Source organism: Mandrillus leucophaeus, unplaced genomic scaffold (assembly GCF_000951045.1).
Source record: "Mandrillus leucophaeus isolate KB7577 unplaced genomic scaffold, Mleu.le_1.0 Scaffold7, whole genome shotgun sequence".
Lineage (NCBI taxonomy): Eukaryota > Metazoa > Chordata > Mammalia > Primates > Cercopithecidae > Mandrillus > Mandrillus leucophaeus.
This window is the reverse complement of record NW_012107585.1, coordinates 2,619,916-2,642,507: the sequence shown is the minus strand read 5'-3', so window position 1 is coordinate 2,642,507 and position 22,592 is coordinate 2,619,916. Positions and strand designations below refer to the sequence as shown.

Here is a 22,592-nt window from a genome sequence, read left to right as displayed (position 1 = left end):
GAAGGAAGGAAGGAAGGAAGGAAGGAAGGAAGGAAGGAAGGAAGGAAGGAAGGAAGGAAGGAAGGAAGGGTAACTGGAGAAGCTCCAGGGGCTCAAATGATGTGTCAGCCCTTCCTTCCCGTGTCTTTGCGTGAACCAATCACCGTGGTCAGAATGCTGTGGCCTTACCAAGCCTTGGTCAAACACTCTCTTTTGAGACTGGAAGGGACTCAGCCTGCTGTGGGACATTGGAATGGTAGTTTCCCAGTGGAAAATCAGGCTGCTGCTACTTTCTTCAGAAGTAACTGATAGGAGGGACAGGCCTACTAGGAGATTTTAATGAGGTGGTCTTCAAAGTATTGTCCCTGAGTTAATTATGATGTATTAACCCAGTGGAGCACTGTCTGCACATTAGAATTGATCTAGCAATGTTTAGGGCTCTGTGGCACTGGTGTGAATTAATTAGTATAAATTTGTTTATACCCAGAAGAATATGTAAAGTAAATAAATAAATAAACAAACTCCTTTGTAGGAGACTCAGTAGCGAAAAGGCCCTGTCACTGTGTTGGGCTATAAGGTGACATCTAGGTAGGTGTTTTGAAGAAAGAGGAATGGGCTCTGAGCTTGTGCATATGTCCAGAGCCAAAGAGCTCTGCCTCTGGATGGGCTGGAAGGGTCAGGCTCTGCCTCTCCTTTCATGGTGACTGAGCCTGTTTTTAGATCTGTCCATGCATTTAATGGATTGTATCAGGCTATGGAGATCTAGGTCCCTTCCTGTCTTTCTAGGCAGGGATTTCCAGTTAGGCACTATTGACATTTGGAGCTGGACAATGTTTTGTTGGAGGAAGCTGTTCTGTTCGCGTGTAGCATCCCTGGTCTCTACCCAGTAGATACCAGTAAGACTCCTCCCCGTCAAGTTGTGACAACCAAAAATGTCAGCACATATTGCCAAATGTCCCCTAGGGGTCAACAGGGCTTATAATTGAGAGCTGTTTCTCTAGATTAACTTTGTTTATTTGTCAGGAGTTGGGCTGGTTTAACTCTTGTTAGCGGGGAATCCCTTCTTTATCGCCAAGTTCTTGGGGGTATGGGGACTCTTTGTATCCTCCCTCTACTGATAACACCTCTCACTGATAAACCATAGCCCTATTGCCAGAGGTATCCTGCCTCAGAGGTCTCACTTTCAGGGATGCAATCAGTACCTGTCACAACCCTGTCGCCTCAGCAGGCTTTCTGGCCTCACTTGGGGATGCTTCAGAAAGATTGGCTTTGGAATATGGACACCCAGTCTTGAACTTGTATATTATTTATCATGAGACTGTCCCCACCATGTCTGCAAACTACAGACAGTGTGACATCTCTTCAGATGGCACTTTAAGTCTCAGAAAACTGAGAGAGAGAGACAGTCTATTGCCTGAAGTTCAGAGCCCCATGATGCCTGGTGTCTTGGGTTTCTGAAAGCCTGGCTGGGGTCTTTGGCAGCAAGCTTATCTGGTCTGTCCCCAAGCAGTCCATCCAGGCAGTAAATTCCACAGAATGGTTCTGTAGGGGGAACTTCTCAGCAGCCCTTTGTTCTGTGGACAATTAACTTCCACTGAACATTAACTAGAGAGTGGCTACATAATGAGAAACATCATATTTCCATCAGGGGAGAATTTCAGCTCAGACAACTCCGAATGGCTCTGATTTAAGATCCATAAACTCAGTTCAAGGCGATAAATATGTAAGTAATTGATGATGTAGTGTGTGAGGAACTTAAGACCCATCCATCACACCCGGGCAGGCAAGGGCTGTGGACACGCTCTGAGAACAGGATGATAGAAGGGGAATAAATGGTAAGAAGGACCTAGACAGTTCTGTCCCCTGCATAACTCACTGCAGCTTCTCTCTACGGTCATGGCTTCCTTCCCAAAAGAGCCTTTTCCCATATTTGCTCTTCTCCAGCCAGGAAGAGAGACAACTAAGAAAAGCTAAAAGCAAGCAGCTGAATTGCTCTAGGGGCCATCCGCCTCTTAATGCATACGTACTATTGCCAGGTACCTGCTTCATTTCCCAGTGTCTGATCCTCAGGTAAACCCTGCAGGATGGATTTCATTGCCCCCATTTTACAGAGGAGGAGATGCACAGAGGGAAAGAGTCAGATGACAGGACACACAAGCACAGAGCTAGAATTCTGACTCAGGCCTGCATCTGTAAATTAATTCCATTTTGCCCATTCCAACTCAGGCAAAAGAGGGGGTTTGCATCCCCTCATTTGCCTGGATTTGGGAACATGCAATCCACAAACAAGTCTTCACCAGTTTCTGGGTCTAAATGTCAAGCCCAACTTGCAGATTCCAGGCTGTGGTCTGCGTGTCTCCCATCTCCCCCTGCCCCACACCTGTCAAGCTACTGCTGTTTCTGTTGGTTTATTTCAATGTGAGGCCATTTACAATGGAAATTGATGGAGCACAGGGCTGGCTGTTATTCTCCCTTCACAGGGACATTTGCGGTGATGGCAGTGTGGGTCCTCTGTCAACTCTTGTTTTGTCCTCATTTAAGCCTGAGTCAGGCAGGGGAAGCCAACTTCTTTCAATTAGCATTTTCCTTTGGGTCAAGGAGACAGTCCTGTATATACGTGGGTTGAGATGGCTCTGCACCGCTAGCCAGGCCCCATGCTTCTCCAGGTCTCCAAGCTGCCTCTGCACATGATCAGGGCTGCTCTCCTCTTTCCAGACCATAGCAGTAAAATTATGTCAAGGGGAAATTTGAAGGGAAAGTTTGGGGGTGGGGCCAGGAGAGGGAAGAAAGATAAGTTTTCAAACATGTCTCATCTTTAGATTCAAATGAAGATTGATAATTTATGACACTCCCCTCTCTAATCCATGGGATGGTGTCTTGTGCCTCACCCCCGATTGGCTACCAGTGTCCCCACGCCCCTTGCATGCCTACCTGACCTACTGTTACCATCTTGGATTCTTCATCCATCATCAACACAAGGAAGATCATTACTCCTGTGGCATCCAGGTCTCCCATTGTTTGATTACAAGGTTAAAAATCCCTGATGCACTTTAATAAATTCAGCAGTGAGCACATTATGAAACTGTAATTAAATGCCTCAGCCATCTTTTCTTTCTTTACTGGCAATGAAACTTAATTGAGGCCATCTGAGAAAGGCTGAAATAAATCACAGGTGATGACTCTAGGATCCACATTTCTCATTGGGAGAGGGAGGGATGTTATCACTGTCCACACATTTGATTTAGGACAAATTAAGGGGATCCCAGCTTGACGGTTACCTGCCAGGACTCAGACATGAGGTGGTGGTGGTCTTTTCAAAAAGGGGGAAGCGGACCCGGCATAGTGGCTCATGCCTGTGATCCCAGCACTTTGGGAGGATCACCTGAGGTCAGGAGTTAAAGACCAGCCTGGCCATTGTGGTGAAACCCCATCTCTACTAAAAATACAAAAATTAGCCGGGCATGGTGGTGGGCACCTGTAATCCCAGCTACTTAGGAGGCTGAGGCAGGAGAATCACTTGAACCTGGGAGGCGGAGGTTGCAGTGAGTGGAGATTGCTCCATTGCACTCCAGCCTGGGTGAAAGAGTGAGACTCCGTCTAAAAAAAAAAAAAAAAAAAGTTGGGGGGAAAGTGATTCTGAGGGTGAATATGTGAATATTAGAATAAATACATTCGTATATCCTCACTAGATCCTGAAGGTGTTTCTAGTTTAGTATAACCTTTTTTTTTTTTTTTTTTGAGACAGAATCTCACTCTATTGCCCAGGCTGGAGTCCAGTGGCACAATCACAGCTCACTCCAACCTCCACCTCCTGAGTTCCAGCAATTCTCATGCCTCAGCCTCCCAAGTAGCTGGGATTACAGGTGTGAGCCACCATGTCCAGCTAACTTTTGTATTCCTTTTTTAGTAGAGATGGAGTTTTGCCATGTTGGCGAGGCTGGTCTTGAACTCCTGACCTCAAGAGATCCGCCCACCTCTGCCTCCCAAAGTGCTGGGGTTATAGACGTGAGCCACTACACCATTTTTTTTTAACCAGGGGTGGGACCAGGTGGAATGGGTGATGGAAGAGAGTGGTGATGACAACTTTCCTGTGATGTCGTCCCTCACATCCTCTCCAGTGTCCTACCTCTAGCCCCCACATACCAGCCCTTCATCTGCTTTGCTGCCGTTAGTGCAGTGCCCTCACCACTCACCGGTCCTACCAATATCAGCTGCTACCTGGAGACACTCCTAGCAGGGCATCTCCTATCTCTATCTCATCCGTGACCACCACCACTGCCTCCAGTTGTAACTTAGAGAGAAGACTCCCCCAGGTCTCAGCTGTGTCATGGTGCTTTAGCAGATGCATGAGGCATTTCTTCCTCTTCTGCCTGGGATCAGCATATTCCTTCCCCTGGAGAAAGACTCCTTCAGGTCTTCTCTCTGCTTTGATAGAGTAACAACTAGAAAATCAAATTATTTAATCCAGACAGAAGCAGTGAGAGGAGAGAGTTAATTTTTCTTTTCCTCTGCCACCATGAGTTGACCCAGATTTCAGAAGTTGCATATAGAGACATTGCTCCCTCATGGATTATTCTACCGAGAGACAGTGAGGGGTTGAAAGAACACAGCGTTGGGCTATCATCTTGACTGGGCTGCTTGCAAGTCCTCTTTGTCTGGCTCTTCTCTTCTGCAAAATGGGGATCAAAACAACACACGTCACAGGGTGCTAGGATTAAGTGGGCAGTGGGGTGACACCAAGTGGTTTAATGTATTTTGGCTTGGAGACTACAGACCGTTTGTCTAAGGATTCCTACCATGTAAGTGGCAGAAGGGGATCCTGAACCCTGGTCTTCTGGCTCCATAGAAAAAAATCTTTCTGCTGATTAGCCAAGAAAATGAGTTTCACAGCTCTAAATCAGGACTTGGCACTCATTTTCTTTAAAGGGCCAGGTAATAAATATTTTTTTGTTTGGTGGACCATACTGTCTCTGTTACAACTACTACTGCTGTCATAGACAATATGTCAATGAGTGGGTGTGGCTGTGTGCCAATCGAACTTTATAAAATTAGACAGTGAGTTGAATTTGGCCTGAGGGTCAAGTTTGCCAACTCTGGCCCTAAGTCATAGTTCGTACAGAGATTTGTCATTTTCTAACTGATGTGTTAAATTCAAGAGGCAGAGTGATGATGACAATGATAAAAACAATAATAACAATACTATATCAGACACTCAGTGGATCACTGTTCCAATTATATCACCCCACTTTATCCTCCTACCAATCTTATGAGGGAGATACAATGACCTCTTTTTTATAGGAGAAACCGAGTCTCAGAAAAGTAAGAGTACCAAGATCCCATAGCTTGTAAGTGGCAGAGCTGGTGTTTGTCACAGGTGTGCTCACGTCAAAGTCCCATGCTCTCTCTCCCACACTTCACTGGGCAAGTTGATTGCCCTTGAGGCCCTTCCTGTTCAGAAATATGCTACTCTGTCTCCAGAGGAGGTCCACACTCAAGGTCTTGTCTCTAACTTAAACTCCACACGTGCATGGATTGCTGTGATCCTAATATTTGCATTCCTGCAATGGACAGGAACTGAGGCCATAGTCTCAATAGCTTAGCCATTGCCCATTGTTTTGTCTCAATGTCATGGGAGCCCCAGGAAACTTCTGTGAAATCCCTGTATATGATCCCTTCCATCGAGAATTCTTGCTCACCCCTAGCATCTCTTATCGCTGTCAGTCTCCTCTGCCTTATTTCTTCCCCAGTGACATGAAACCAAAGCCCACCCTGGTCTATGCACTCACCAGTGCCAAGGGGTTCCATAGAAGCCCCCATAGCCATCAAGGGTCCCAGATGATGATGTTTGGATCTTGGAAGATGAGTGTCACTGTTTCAGGGAGAAAATTATGTCCAACACCATGAAGAAATGCAATTTGGCCCTGAAGCATCATGGAGCTGTAACCTTTAGAAACTGCACATAATTAAAATATTTCAGATCTGATATATTTGAGCTGCATATTAAAGCAAATAGAGTTATCCTCTGCTATGTGAATGATATCATGAGCAGCTTTAATCTAGGATTGGTTGGCACCTTGGATAAATCAGTGGGATTTTAGCTGGTGACTGGCCTGTGACTCCAAAGAAAAGTTTAATGGTCTAAGTTTTATTAGTTTCAGTTACCTTTAGGCTCAATGAATTTGCTAGTTGATTTGAATGCAGCACCTCTGCTGAGTTCTCACTCAGTCTGTCATGTCCCTGGGCTGGAAGTTTAAGGGCAGTTTGGAACTTCCAGTTCCTTTGTGTTACTTCTGAGGATGAGCTCTTGGGTTCAGACCTGAGCTTTAGCACCTAAAAGGGAATTATGGAGACTAAGTGAAATAATACATCTAAATCACATAATCTAGGTCCCGCTGTGTAGTAGGTGCTTAATAAAAGTTAGCTATTATGTTTAATAATATTATGTGCTCAGAGGTCTTTATCTCCATGGAAACATTTAGGGTAGAGTAGCTCCTTATTTATCCAACAGGGTTGAGAGATTCAAAGACTGCAATAAACTATTTCTTCTAGTCCTTTTCAACTCTAGACTGGCATGGCTTTTAAGATAATTTTTACATTTATCTCAGAAGGGGACATGGTATGGAGCTGGATAGAAGGCTTTAATTTTATAGGAAACTGGGTTCAACTCTGGAGTTCACGATATTTGGTGAACTTTAGCTATATGACTTTGAACAATTTAGTTATCCTTACTTTCCTTATCTATAAACTGGGGATACAAACTCATAAGACTGTGTGGATTAAATGAAGACATAGCTGCAAGATACATATAATAAATATGTCTGAGCATTGCTGTCATGCTCAGAATACAGAATACTCTTTGTGCATTATCCTACTTAGTCTTCAAACAACACAATGAGGTACAGTGGGCACTGTTATTTACTCACAGTTTTTGCCTGAGGACATTGAAGCTCATGGGGTTGTCACTTGCCCAAAGACACACAGCAGGTCACATTCCACATCTACCTCAATTTGCCGTCTGTGAAATAGTTATAATGTGTACTTTCTTCCCTACCACACTGAATATTTTGAGGATAAATCAGTTCAGATTTGCTCTGAGTCTGATAAAGTTATCTCTAAGATCTCCCAGGGCCACGTAAGTTTCTCATTAACCAGAAAAACACCAGTTTCAGCCAGGACTTGACTATCAGTCTATTCATTTGTTCGTCCTTCATTTGTCCATTAAACACACATTTAATATTCTTTGAGCAGATCCTGAGCTAGACACTTGGGGATACAGTGACAGATGAGACCCAGGCCCAAACCCCAAAATCTCCCAGCCTAGTGTCATTTGTCCCCATAGCAGACAAATTACAAACAATAATTTTTTAAAATTGCCTTTGCTTTCTTCCTGCGGCTACCTCTTTATCCTCCCCTGCTTGGGTCTGGGAATGCAAATCCCATGAAAATTTCTTCAGAAACTCTCCTCTAAGGTCAGTCTATGCCACGGCATAGTAAATATACTCTGTTAGCTTCTGGAAAATAATACAGGCTGTGGGGCCAATGAGTACACCCCCTTTGCTTTTCCCGGGGACATTGAGGGGTGATGGGATGTGGATTTTTTATGAGGGGCTGTGGGTGGGATCATGACAGCTCCGGTGGGAAAGGCCTGGGTTGGGAGAATGACCTTGGGAAGGAATGATCTTGTCAGGGTTAGGGCTGTAGCGCTGGACCTGGGTAGGGGTTGGGGTGATGGAGCATGGATGCGGGGATAGGGAGGTGGGGAGGCCCTCCCTGTTTTTTCCAGTTACAGCCTGGCAGGCTATTTCCCCTCGACCGCCAGAGGGAGCTCTTAAATCCATACTGCCCAGCACAGCGTCCTCCTTCCATTCTAACGCACATCAGGGTTTCCATTGCCCTAAACAACCCCAAGGTCGGTACTGTTTCATTTTCCTCATGGACTCTTATTTCTTGGCTCATTTACTTTCTGTACTTTCCCCCTGTAGACTCTAAGCTCAAAAAACATGGTTATCCTGTTCACCATATCCCCTTGAAACCATGCCTGGAACAAGGTAGGTGCTGTGTCAGTTTCCCACGGCTGCTGTGACAAACGGCCACCAATTCAGCGGCTGAAAACAACACAGATTTATTATCTTACAGTTCTGGAGGTCAGAAGTCCGAAATGGATGCCAATGGGATTAAGATCAGGGTGTCGGCAGAGCTGGTTCCTTCTGGAAGCTCTAGGGGAAGAATCTATTCTCGCCTTTTCTAGCTCTGTGCCTTGACTGGTGTCCCACCTCCTCCTTCAAAATCAGCAGTTGCATCACTCTGACCTCGGCTTTCATCGTCACGTCCCCCTCTCTGACCTCTGACTCTCACCCTCCTCCCTCCGTCTTACACGGGCCTATGGTGCCATTGGGTCCACCCGTGTAATCCAGGGTAACCTCTCCATCTCAAGATAATTAACTTGGTCACATCTTCAGCATCCCTTTTTGCTGGATAAGATAACATAGTCCCGGGTTCCAGGGATTAGGATGTGGTCATCTTTTGGGTGGGACAGGAGCATTATGCTATTACATCACCTCCCAGGCCTCCTTGGTCCTTCCCAGACAGAGGTAGATAGGAGGCCTTGGCAGTATAGGATGGGTTGAGCAGGGTGTTGGAGGGAGGTCTGGACTAAAAGCATCCAGTTTGTTTCTGTCTGCAGTTTAAATCCCAACTCAGTCACTTAGCAGCTCTAGACAATTGCATATTGCTTCTAAGCCTCAATATTCCCATCTGTGAAAGGGAGATGAAATTCACAGCCACGGCTCAATTAAAAATCCCCATTCTGGCATTTACTTGCATTTACTTTGGGCAGTCAGGATAACTTTTTAATTTCCTTGTTGAAATAGCACTAGTGATCATGGCTGATATGCTACGTGTGTGTATATTCTGTAGTGTTTGTGTTAATGGGATAATATAGGTCAAGGGTCTGTTTGACAGTAGTGCTTGGCACATGGTAACAACAGACAGCAGATCTACTATTATTTTTCTTCTTTCTTTCTTTTCTTTATTATTATTATTATTATTATACTTTAAGTTCTAGGGTACATGTGCACAACGTGCAGGTTTGTTACATATGTATACATGTGTCATGTTGGTGTGCTGCACCCATTAACTTGTCATTTACATTAGGTATATCTCCTAATGCTATCCCTCCCCCCTTCTTTTCTTTTTTCTTTTCTTTCTTTCTTCTTCTTCTTTTTTTTTTCTTTCAGAGTTTCGTTCTTGTTGCCCAGGCTGGAGTGCAATGGCACAACCTTGGCTCACTGCAGCCTCAGCCTCCCAGGTTCAAGTGATTCTCCTGCCTCAGCCTCCTGAGTAGCTGGGATTACAGGTGCCTGCCATAAACAAAAATAATTTTTTTTTGTATTTTTAGTAGATACAGGGTTTTACCGTGTTGGCCAGGCTGGTCTCAAACTCCTGACCTCAGGTGATCCTCCCACCTTGGCCTCCCAAAGTATTGTGATTACAGGTGTGAGTCATTGCACCCAGCCATATTTTTCTTATATCTTATTTTCTTCTTTCTTCTCCTCCTCTTCCTTTCCTTCATTGTCACCCATTTTTCCCTGTATCTCTGTGTATATCCTCACGTATTTTTCCCGTGCCTAGCTCATCCGTCAGGGAGCTTTCAAATTCACCAGGTCAGAGACTAATTTTTCATCAAGCAGCTCTGTGCGGTGTGGATGCTTTGTTAATGTTGGTTTCTTCTGTTGGGCCTTCTGTTTGTCCCTCTGACTGCTAAGGTGATTCCAAAGACCAAGGCTCCTGGCTTTTCCCTCTTCTGTGCAAAGCCCCTTCTGGGCAGATGCATTTCTCAGAAGACATCAATAGCTAGACCTGTGCAAGGGGAGAAGAAACTTCCCTCCTTCCGCCTCTTTCTCTTTCTGTGTACTAGAAATGAAAATATCTACGGAGAAATGTCTATTATTCTACTCCTGAGACCGTAGGCACCAGGGATGCACAAAATTCTGCCTCTGTGTCTGCATGACTTGTTATCAGAAAATTAGAGAAGAAAAGAAGCTTTTGTTCAGCTATGGAGACATCTTAATAGGTGCTTTGATTGTTAAACAGAAGTTTCTGTTTTGGTTTAATTGCTGTAAATGTTGTTTGTCTTCTCTGCTATGATAAGCCCTGGATTTTCATATTTTTTTTCCCCTTCCCTTTCAACAGTTTTCCGTTGCTTTAAGGCTTGCATTGGCAAGTTTAATAAAATCCAAATGAAGAAAGCAAAGAAAGGATCTCAAAGTTCAAATCTTCACGCCCACGTAGGAAGCCGGGTGGAGGTTATTATTGCATGAGACTAATGATGCTGCAGCCGCTTAATGTAATTGACAGAATTCACCCCTTCAACCAGATATTGGGAAATGAGACCAAACTACTAAACTTAATTACATCTAGTTTTTGAAAAGGAGCTATAATTGAGAATAACTGAATATTAGGCTGTGAACCTAATAGTGAGATGTGCTTATAATAAAAGAGGATTTGTTCTCTGCTGAGTTGAGCCTCAGAAGCACCACCTGGGGGATTTTTGGTGGAGGGGTGGGGGTAGTAAGGGAAGAAGCTGGCTAGAGAAACAGAGAAACATCTAGATCAGGAATTCTCTACCTTGGTGCTATTGACATTTTGGGCTGTTTAATTCTTTATAATGGGAGTCTGCCCTGAGCATTATAAGATGTTAAACAGTATCCCTGCTGTCTCTCCACCAAATGCTGGTCACACACACACACACATATACACGTACACACACACACAGAGTGTGAAAACCAAAAATGTCCCCAGACATTGCCAGATATCCCCTAGGGGGAAAAAGCACTCGTCTGGTTGAGAACTGGGGTGCAGGGGCTCCTGGAAGACTTTCAAACAATTGCAGAGTTCCTCATTGAGCATCTACAGGTACCTGACTGTGTGGCCTTTAGCAAGTCACTGCATTTCTCTGAGATCCTTTTGTCTTCCTTTGCACAATGGGAATAATGATAGCCTGACCGCACAGAGGAATAGCTTCCAGGTATAACATGCATAGCATAATGCCTAGCACCTATTGAGTAATCAGTAAACTCGGAGTTTTTATTATAATAATCTTGGATTCAGCTAACGTGTATTAAGTACTTTGCTTCAGGCACTATGCTTTGAGATGATGATGGAAAGATGAGATGTGGTTCCTGCTCTTGCAGAGGTGGAAAATGTAGGCGGACCTGTTGGTACAATCTTATTCTTCACCCGTGGCAGACATTGCTAATCAATTTCAGTGCCCTTTCCTGTTGAGCCTCAGAATCCATTTTAACACACTTCTTTGGGCAGCCACTACTAGTGGCGCCTGAAATGAAACCCATTTAGCACTCCTAGTTTTGTAGATTTCCTGGTGAGGACGCTGACCCTTCCTCTCCAGCGCAGTCCTCCCATTCCCACCCACCCCTGGCACTGAAGAAAGCACCTTAGGGAGTTAATGGTGGAATCCCTCCTCCCACATCTGACTTCAGTCCCCAAAAGGGATAGGAATAGAAAAATGCTCTCTTAAAATTTTTTTTTCCTCTTATCTTTTCTATTTCCCTCAGAAATGGAAACAAGTAGTAAAATGGGCTTGAGGTTGATGACATTTAGTTTTTACTTAAACTAAAGGAATCCCACAGGCTATAATTCTGATTGATACATCATGCTCTTTCCCTCCTAGGTTTTCTCTGCCCTTTGAAGCTTGGGAAATCATTAGCTCTCTCATAAAGGATCCCAGCTTTACAAGGGCAGAACTGGGATTTCTGGAAACAGCTTTCAGATGGCTGTGGACGGTGTCATTAGACAGAATAGAGGAGCAAGTAGGTTGGGGGTTAAATGCTCTGTGATAGGTTCTGACATGCCCGGCTCCCCGAAGAGAGTGCCACTCCATAACAATTGCTGTGAAAAATGAGGCATGCATTTGCAGCTCCAGACACAGGGAGCTGGCTCCATCCATCTGGCCTGAGAAATGAGAACTGGCGTGTAGGGTCAGGCACTTGCTGCTTCTCTCCCTGTCTGGTGGAGATTCCACAGGCAACACTGGTTACTTGTTGCCATTGTTTTACAGCTCTTTGGGGCCTGCAGGCTCTGCCAGAAGGATGGTGTGGGCAATGGGGAGTAGGGCGGAGGTGGGACCTGGTGCACAGGGTCTGTGGGAGAACCAGAACTCAGTCTGTAATGGAGTGATAGTACAGTTCGTTGAGATTTAGCCTAAGGGATGAAAGAAAAGACCAGATGGGGACAGGCATCTCATCTGAAGTTTGATTTTGTTTTGTTTCTTCCTCATTCCCATTCATCATGCATCCACCTACCCACCCACCTGTCTATCCACTCACCTATCCGTATTTCCATTCACCCGTCCATCCATCCATCCATCCATGCATCCATCCATCCATCCATCCATCCATCCATCCATCCACCCACCCACCCACCCATCTATCCATCTATTCATCCATCCACCCACTTACCCACCCACTTATCCATCCATTCATCCACTCACCCACCCACCTATCCATCCATCCGTCCACTCACCCACCTGCCTATCCATCCATCCTATCCATCCCACCCATCTATTCACTCATCCATCCACCTACTTACTCTTGCATAACTTTAGGTGGTGCATGGTTGGACATTATTAAAATAATTATCTATAATGTACAGAAATTGATATGGCTTTCCACATAGGGTTTGCTTTTAAAATAAGTGTATTTAGCCAAAAATATTGGAGTCAGCCTAAAATGTTAAATAAATAACTTGGCAGTTGTATAGAGGCATGGCAGAAATGAGAAAAGCATCACGTGCCTGGCTGTCACTGGGAATCCACTGCACTCTAACTTTCATGCAAAGGCATGTGTTCATTTCAGTTTCCTCGAACCCGAAATCACAGCTGCTGTGCAGCCTGTAAGGTATATGACCTAGAGCAAGCGACTTCCCCTCTCCAAGCCTTAGTTTTTTCTTCTGTAAGGTGAAGATGCTAGCAACCCCTTTTCTTGGGGTCGTTTGGAGAATGTAGCAAGCTAAGGCATGTGAATCACTTAGCACATGCCTGGGACACACCAAGCACTCCATAAATGGAAGTGATGCTCGCTTTTATTCATTCCACAGCTGGCTTCATTTAAGGCATCCCCTGGCAGCCCTGCACAGGGGACCTTGCGTGAGTTGAGGTGACAAGCTAAACCAGTGTTCCACTTGGCTTTGGTTTAGCAAGTGATGGCAACTGGTGTCCTTCCTGAGGGTGACGAGCCCCCCCTTTTCCTTCCAGTGCTTGCCAGAGCCCACCCCAGTCTCTGACCCTTTGTGTAACAGGCTGTTCTCTTTTCTCTTTAGACACACTGTCTGTGCCACGTTGGTCCCCGCAGATCCCTCGCAGAGATCTCGGCAACTCCATCAAGCACAGGTAGGCTGGATTCCTGTGTGCACTGGTGCCTACTTCACAGCCCTGTGAGGGGTGGGGGCTCTGGCCCCTGCCCTGGGGTGAGAGAAGGCTGGGCTATTGAACTCCAGCACCTACATCTCCATGTCCCTTTCTCCTCTGCTAGGCTAAACTTTAAAGTGGCAACCAGGGGACTGAGACATCTGCTTCTTACTAATCTGACCCTTATAAAATTAGCACATAGCAGTTAAAAGCCAGGGCTTTGGAGTCAGACTGACCCATGTTCCAATCCCAGCTCATATAGCTTTGCAACCTTGGAAGTTACTTAACCTTTCTGAGGCTCAATTTTTTCCTTAGATAATTCTGCCTACCTACAGGGTGACTGTACAGATTAAATGAGATAATATATGTAAAGTGCTTAGCACAGGGCCTGGCACATAACAAACACTTAATAAACAGTATCATTCTTAAGATTAATGCTTTATGTCCTAATTTTTGGTCTCCTCACCCAGAATACACAAGATTGCAGGTGTCCATTCTCTGGTGTGGTGGAGGTCGGTCCAGAGCTCTAGCCCTGCTGGGTGCATGGAACAGGTGGTCCTCTCCAAGGCTATACCTGCCCTTTTGGGGAGGGGGGTTTACATATACCAGGCATCCCTTATAAGAAGTCCTTTAACTCCCTGAATTTAGCGTTCCCCACTTTGTCTTGGTAGTTCCAGTCTCCTCACAAACTTAGCAGGGTGAGTGGGGCAAGTGTGCTCATGGCCATTGGACAGATAGGCAAACTGAGGCCCTGGGAGATTAAGCGATAGGTCGAAAAGCTAATTAGCCTCAGTACTTTGTGTTCTTTTGACACCCTGCTGAGTTTTCCTAGCACCAGGGCCTCTGTGAACTCGCTGGGGGACCCGCTCACTCATTCATGGATTCTTTCCACTTGTATTTACAGAGTTTCTGTGCCACAGTTACAGCCCTGACCAAGACATAAGGCCTGTTCCCTTGGGGAGCTTGTGCTGTAGGGGAGGGTCAGATAGTTAACAGACCACGACAGTATGGAGAGATCAGGGTGACAAGGTAGGGTGATAGCAGGGCCAGATGCATCACCATAGCTGGGGCCATGGCGGAGATGAGCATTCTCATGATGGGGACTCACGGAATGGCATCTCGTCAACAGTTTTTGAAAGAAGTGTGTTGACAGGATAGTTGTTAAGACTAAAATGAGAAAACTTTGGAGAAAGCAGTGAGAAGTGTGTGATAGACACGTCAATGGTCAGGCCTTGAGCTGCAGAGAGAAGGGCATCAAAGACGAGAGCTTTTCTCTGTATTTTCCTCCTCACTGCTCTCTGGCTCTGCTCCACCCCTGGATTGGCCACGCCCCTTGATCGACCATGCTCCCTGGACTGGCCCTACCCCTGGCTCATCCCCAGTTTTGAATTGGCTACGCCCCTGGCTCAGCCACGCCCTTGGCTTGGCCACACCCCTGGGTCAGCCACTCCTCTGGCTCAGCTCGGCTCTTGGATTGGCCATGCCCCTGGCTCAGCCCCACCCCTTAGATCGCCCAGCCCCCGGGCTCTCTGGTAGTCCCTAAGATTCAAAAGCTGATGCCCAGAGGAGGGAGACAACCTGTTAATTGTAGGGATGTCTTCCCAGAGGAGCTGAGACTTGGGATGACCTACTACTCTTCAGTCTCTCCCTGTGTTTCTCCCTGGGCTTAATGCCAGGAGGTAGAGAGAACTGGACTCACCCCAGCCTTGGTGAAGAAATGAAATTAAAATCCCATCTGCTGCCATCCAAGTCACTTCAGCCAGAGCTGGGGAAGAGGCAGAGCTGATCCCAAGCACAAGAGAGGGCTGGAAAGGAGAAAAAACTGTCACCCACTGCTTCTGACGCCTGCCCGCCATTCCTGTGTGGCTGGCTGATGAGTGAAATACACGCTCCTTCGCCGCCATTCCCCAGAGCTGCCAAATTCTGCAAAACAGAGTCTGCTAAACTCACCGGCTCTGCTGAAGGGAAAGAAAGGGGCTTGACCAACTCACAAATCCAAAACCAGAGAGGGAGAGTTTTCTTGGCAGTAAGCGTCTTTGCTCAGAATATTGCTATTTGCTTAGATTTGGAGGCTTTGGGCTGTGGCTTATTTTGTTTGGAGAGTGACTGACCCAAATCAGGCAAAACGGTCCAACAGAGGGATGCAACCTTTCCCTCGAAATTCTCCGACTCCAAGTTATATAATCACTTCCGATTTCCCTTTTGACACTCTGAGGCAGTGGAGATTAGATACAACTCCTGCTGACGGTGACACACATTGAAAATTAAAATTAACTGTGACCTGGCAACCTTCAGTACTTTTCTTGGGCCCAGTCCTGCCACTGCCTCATATCTCTTGGGGAAGAAAGCACCCTGGCAATATCGAGGGGAGATGTGCCCGGGGAGTTAATCGAATGCACCTCTGCTCCAGTTGGTTTATAGCTGTACACGGGAGACCTCCAAACTGCCCATGTTTGCAGCAAGTGGATGGGGTTGGAGAGCAAGGTGAGCTGATGGTCTGAAATGGCTTTCACTTTCAAAGACTCTTCTCTGCCACTGAAGTTTGGGTTCTTAGGTCTTTCGGGTGGGGAGGGCTCCCTTTGATACTCCCCAGGTGGTGTGACCAGCAACTGATGGGAGATGGTTCAGCGGGTCCCCCAGGAGGCTCCACCTTGCTTTGTAGCTTTCTGCAGGCAGTTCCAGCTCTATCCATTGCTCTGTCCCAGAACTGACCTTGGCATATAGTAGGCCACCAGGCAATATTTGTTGAACAAATGAATGACCCTTATGAATGTTCAAGGTAATAGTATAGTCACAACCCAATTTACTGAGTGCTTACTATGTACCAGGCACTGCACGGAGCCCTTGACATGCCTGACTGACCTCATTTAATCTCCCCAGTAACCTACGAGGTCAATACTGTTATTATCTGGAGTTTACAGATGGGGAAACAGAGGTTCCAGTGGTTTAAGCAACATTAAGTCACACAGCTCGGAAGAAACAGGACTGGAATCCAGGGTTTGTGTGCTTGCTCTTCAAGTGCTTCATCCCTCTAGAGATAGGTCAGTTGCCGTTTCCTTAACCTTGAACATTTTCTGTCTCTTTTCCACAGGTTTTCCACCAAGTACTGGATGTCTCAGACATGCACAGTCTGTGGGAAAGGGATGCTTTTTGGCCTCAAGTGTAAAAACTGCAAGTAAGTGACTGTGCCCTGCGGTGACTTTTTCCAGCACCCAATGTCAGCTAGAACTATGCAGGTCACTGAAACAGCCTTTGGGAGTTTGATTTCTTCACTCTTGTTTGCTTTGTTTTTAAGAAATAGATTTGAAATGCACCTCTACATTTCGGTAGGGGGTCAAGGGAGGGCAATTCTGAATAAGAACCAGAGCTGATGGAAGATGCTGGAAATGCCTAATGCTGTGTGCTGAGGCACAGTGGTACTTCTCGTTTTCATAGCATCTAAGGCCAGGGGTTGGCACACTTTCTCAAGTTGACCAGATAGCAAATATTTTAGGCTTTGCAGACCATAAGCAGCCGTAAACAATACAGAAACAGTCTTGACAGCTTCAATTATTCCAATAAAACTTTATTTGCAAAAACAGACTACAGGCTGGCTGTGGCCCTCAGCTGTAATTTGCTGATCCTGAGTTAGAATTTGCCAAATCCTTTTCTCTCTCTCTGTCTCTTTTTTTTTTTTTTTTCTTGCTCTGTCACCCAGGGTGGAGGGCAGTGGTGTGATCTTGGCTCACTGCAACCTGTGCCTCCCGGGTTCAACCAATTCTCCTGCCTCAGTCTCCTGAGTAGCTGGGACTACAGGCCTGTGCCACCATGTTGGCTTTTTTTTTTTTTTTTTTGTAATTTTAGTAGAGACAGGGTTTTACCATGTTGGCCAGGCTGCTCTTGAACTCCTGACCTCAAGTGATCCTCCCTTGTCAGGCTCCCAAAGTGTTGGGATTGCAGGCGGGAGCCACCGCGCCTGGCTCCCAAGTCTGTCTCTGCTTTTTCTTTCTCCTCATGGTACCTTTTTGAACCAGCATTGTAATTCTCCCCATTTTACAGATGTGAAGGCTGAGTCTAGCAATGAAAAGTCACTGTGAAGAAGTGACAGTCAGGACCTGAACCCAGATCCCTAACTCCTTTTCTGCTCACTTTCTGTAGTATCATGTTGGTCTGGAATTTTGATGAGAAAGCCAGACCACCCAAGCTCTGCCTCCCCCAGCTTCCTTTCTCTTCCTCACCCCCATTCAAGGTCATCGCTGGCAAAAGGTAGGGAGGAAGAAGAAGACTGAGACACTAGATATGGGCTCTGGTTTCAAATCCTGGCGCTGCCACTTGGCAGCTGCCTGACCTTGGGCAAGTCACTTCACATTTCTGTCCCTAGTATTTTCATCTGTGTGAAAGGAATAATAATTGATATGGTTTGGCTGTGTCACCACCAAAATCTCATCTTGAATGGTAGCTCCCACAATTCCCACATGTTATGGGAGGGACTCAGTGGGAGATAATTGAATCATTGGGGCGGTTTCCCCCGTACTATCCTTGTGGCATGAATAAGTCTCACGGGATCTGATGGTTTTATAAGGGGAAACCCCTTTTGCTTGTTTTTTCTCATTCTCTCTTGCCACTGCCATGTAAGAAGTGCCTTTTGCCTTCCACCATGATTGTGAGGCCTCCCTGGCCACGTGGAACTGTGAGTCCATTCAACCTCTTTTTCTTTATAAATTACCTAGTCATGGGTACGTCTTTATCAGCAGCATAAAAACAGACTAATATAATTATCATGCCTGCCTTGGGTGGCAATGAGCTTTTGATAACTCAGCACACTTGAGGACATAACACAGTGCCTGGCTTCGTCCAGTCCTTTGTAAGAAATTGCAATGCTTTGCTGTCGGGCCTCAATCTCTCCCTCTCTCTCCTTCTGTAAACACGTATTACATACCCCTTCAGGTCCAACACTACAAAATAGTCAGTAACAGTCAACTTTATGTAAAAATTACAAATGAACATGCATCTGTTTGCTTTATAGAAGTCATTTAGTTTAAAAGATTCTGAGAATTCCTCTTTCTGCTCTAGGCTTGCTCTTCCTTGTCTAGTCCAGGCAGAGGCCTCTCATTTAGGCCCTTTCAGGCCTCCCCACATCCCTGTCCCAAGATAAAAGTGAGACAGTGGCAAGGGCAAGCTCTCACTCTGCCCACTCTGCCCCACCCTTGTCCGTACCCTCCACCTGGCAGTCTCACCTGAGTAATGAAGGTAAGGTTGAGCATCCTTTCCTCCTGGAGTCGTGGGGAGCCTTAAGCCCCATAGTATAAAGGGAAGCACAGGCCAGATGCAGAGTCTTATGCCTGTAACTCCAGCACTTTGGGAGGCTGAGGCAGGAGGATCAGTTGAGCCCAAGAGTTTGAGACCAGCTTTGGCAACATAGTGAGACCCCCATCCACACACACACACACACACACACACACACACACACACACACACACACAAAATTAGTCAGGCATGATGGTACATGCCTGTTGTCCTAGCCACTCTGGAGGCTGAGGCAGGAAGATTACTTGAGGACAGGAGTTCAAGACCAGCCTGGGCAACAGGACTAGACCCTGTCTCTACAAAATAAATTAAGGTAAAAGATGAACCAGGAGTGATGGCACATATTTGTGGTCCTAGCTACTTGGGAGGCTGGGGCAGGAGGATCACTTGAGCCTAGGAACTTGAGGTTGCAATGAGCTGGGATTGCACCACTGCACTCCAGCCTGGGCAACAGAGAGAGACCCTGTCTCAAAAAAAAAAAAAAAAAAAAAAAAAAAAATTTAAGGGGAAGCAGGGGCAATAATGACTAAGCATTAGTACTTCAAGGCCACCTTCCTTGCCTTGGTCCTCTGTGAACCTAGGCTCTCAGTGGTCTTTCTGACAACAAAAGGCATAAGGCTAGGCCTTTAGGTCTGGCCCCCGGGCTGGCTGATTTTCTCCGTATACCAGCAGCTCTGAAGACCTGTCTCATCTGTATCTAGTCCTACCACATTCCGAGGAGGTGATGGCAACTCTTACATCCTCATACCTGCCGTGTGGAGGCTTTGAAGTCAGGTAATTAGGTGACAGGGATGCAGCTGGGGTAGCGAGTTCCCAGGCCGTTTTCAGTTCCAGCACTAGACGCAGAACTCAGAAGTAGCCTTTGCTAGTGCTCTCTGGTCTAAAAGCCATGAGCAAAGCCTTAGACCCTGCCAAGGGTTGAGAGAGGAGGTTGTGGGAAGGATAGGGATGGGATCGGGGGGCAGGCTGCAAGAACACAGACTTGGAAAGCAGTCAGAACTGAGTTTGGGTCCCAGCTCCATTACTAAACTCTTGCATGAGCTTAAGCAGAGGTGTGCCATCATGGGGCTCAGCGTCTCTCTCTACAACGCAAGTGTGACATTAACGCCCACCACAGGGCTGTTGGAAGGAGTCAATGAAATGTCCATGCTCCAGATTGCAATGTTTTATCACATTCTTCCCTATTCCATCTTATGCGAAAATGACTCCTGGCATATAAGAGGCAAAATTCAAAACCAAAAATTCAAAACATGAAGATCTGACATGCTTCAGGAGTTTTGACACAGTGCTTGCAGAAACTACAACAGAATTGAGAGCAATCTCCAGTACATAATTATGAGCATGCATTGCTAATATCACCAGTTGAAGTTGAGACGTGTTCTACAATAAATTCCTGCAGTTTTTGCATTAGTTATAGTGAGGATAGAGGGTTACTTGTATGTGTTTTCAAAGATTGGCAGAATTTTGGGTGCACTTATGAGCTGATAGAAGGGTTGGATGAGGGATAGAAATGGGAGATGTACAGACCCCACTGTCAAGGAGTTTAGAGGAGACACACCTATGGAAATTGAATGTCAATAAAATGAGAGTGTACACATAAAGAGCGGTGACAGGTGACATTTCAGAGAGGTGACACCAAGGATGAGGAGGCAGCTTCCTGTAGAAAATGAGCAGAACCATTTGTTCACTTATTCAACTAATACTTTTTGGGCACCTGCTATAGACTGCACAATTGTTGGCACTGGGGAAACGACAGTGAATAAAAGAGACAAAATCCTTCCCTAGTTTCTATGCTGGGGCATGGGCAGGAGTTGGGCAGACAGTAAACAAAGTAAATTAGTAAATTAGGTCATATGATAAGATGATGCAAAATGCTAAGAAGATGGACAAGGCAGAGAAGGGTCAGGATGGGGGCTGCAACTTCAATTAAAGTGTTCAAGGATGGTCTCATACCTGAGTGAGAACTTTGCAAAAATAGTAGTGTGTGATCTGGGTCATTTCCTGTCCTCTGAAAGCCCCTCCAGAAGCCTGGGTTTGAACCTTCCCTGAAGGGAATGATGTTTTTTTTTTTTTTTTCACCCAGAGCAAATCCAGTTCTGTTACTGCCAGAAACTGCCTGGGTGCCAGGGATTGGATTGGCCTCATGCTATTCTGCACATGGTCCCTGGACCAGCACCATGAGCGTCACCTGGCACCTGGCTGGAAATGCACATTTTCGGGGCCCACTCCAGACCTGCCAAATCAGAATTTGCATTTAAGATGGTCCTTGATATGGTTTGGCTGTGTCCCCACCCAAATCTCATCTTGAATTGTAGCTCCCATAATTCCCACGTGTTGTGGGAGGGACCCAGTGGGAGATAATTGAATCACGGGGGCCGTTTCCCACATACTGTTCTTGTGGTAGTGAATAAGTCTCAAGAGATCTGATGCTTTTATAAGGGGAAACACCTTTCGCTTGACTTTCATTCTCTCTTGTCGCCACCTTTGGGCTTCCACCATGATTGTGAGGCCTCCCCAGCCACATGGAACTGTGACTCCATTAAACCTCTTTTTCTTTATAAATTACCCAGTCTCAGGTACATCTTTATCAGCAGCACGAAAGCAGGCTAATACAGTCCTGGTGATTCTTTTGCACATTAACGTTTGAGAAACACTACTCTAGGTGATCGCCAAATTTCTTTCCTGAGCTACTTTTCATTTTCTAGATGATGGTTCTCAAACTTGAGTGTGCACAAGAATCCCCTAGAGGGTTTATTTAACAAATAGCTTTCTGGGATCCACTTCTAGACTCTCAGGTTCAATACCTCTGGGGTGGACTCCCAGAATGTCTATTTCTATCAAGTTCCCAGGCCACACTGAGGCTGCTGGCCCTTGGTCCCCAGTTTGCAAACCACCGCTCTACATTAGAAGTACTAGCTTAAAAAACAAATTCAAACTGTATTGTCCAGCTGGACATTTTATAATGCGAGATGTTTGTGTAAGTCTTTGCTGATGGTGTTTCAGGCTCTTCTGTTCTTACACGCCTTAACTGCACTCTATAGATAGGAATCTTTTTCATCATCATCTGCCCAGCAAATTCATCCATTGGTATGACGAGCCTAAAAGATAATGTGTGATTAGGAGGCAGGCATGGTGGCTCACGCGTGTAATCCCAGAACTTTGGGAGGCTGAGGCAGGCAGATCATTTGAGGTCAGGAGTTCGAAACCAGCCTGGCCAACATGGTGAAACCCCGTCTCCACTAAAACTACAAAAAATTAACCCAGTTTGGTGGTGGGTGCCTGTAATCCCAGCTACTCAGGAGGCTGAGGCAGGAGAATCACTTGAACGTAGGAGGTGGAGGTTGCAGTGAGCCGAGATTGCACTACTGCACTCCAGCCTGGGTGACAAAGTGAGACCCTACCTCAAAAAAAAAAAAAAAGATAACGTGTGATTAGGAACACAGGCTGTAGGTCAGACATGCCTGTATTTGAACCCTGACTCTGCTGCCAGCTGGTTGTGCGGCCCCTTGGAGCCTCAGGTTTTTTTTTTTTGTAGAATGGGGATAATAATGTCCACCTTACTAGACTGCTTAACAACAACAACGACAACAAAACAAAGTAATTGTTCAATGACATGTTCATCCTAGTACCCAGTCCAGTAGAAGTATTTAATTAATGTAGCTAATGCTATATTACTAACTTTATGAATTAACTTTGGGGTACCCCTCCACCCAGGAAGCCAGCAACATCTCCTTCATGTCTAACCCCCTTCCCTCCTGCTCCGATTTCATGCCCACTTCCTCCGGAATTATCATTAGCTGTCTTGTTGGCATTCTGAATAGAGAGATTAATGAACTAATAGGAAATTAAGACTCAGAAAGCAATTTGCAGTTATCTAAATTGAGGCGTTTTCATCTAATAGGTT

General features: G+C 45.8%; 1 protein-coding gene across 1 annotated transcript in view; it reads left to right on the top strand.

Annotated features, from left to right (window-relative positions):
- The window catches only part of KSR2 (kinase suppressor of ras 2), a 523,630-nt gene that overhangs the window by 395,149 nt on the left and 105,889 nt on the right, over nt 1-22,592 (top strand). The window contains exons 6-7 of the mRNA XM_011964399.1: nt 13,315-13,384; nt 16,494-16,577. Of these exons, the coding sequence (XP_011819789.1) occupies nt 13,315-13,384; nt 16,494-16,577 (154 nt within the window). The remainder of the gene's footprint in view (nt 1-13,314; nt 13,385-16,493; nt 16,578-22,592) is intronic.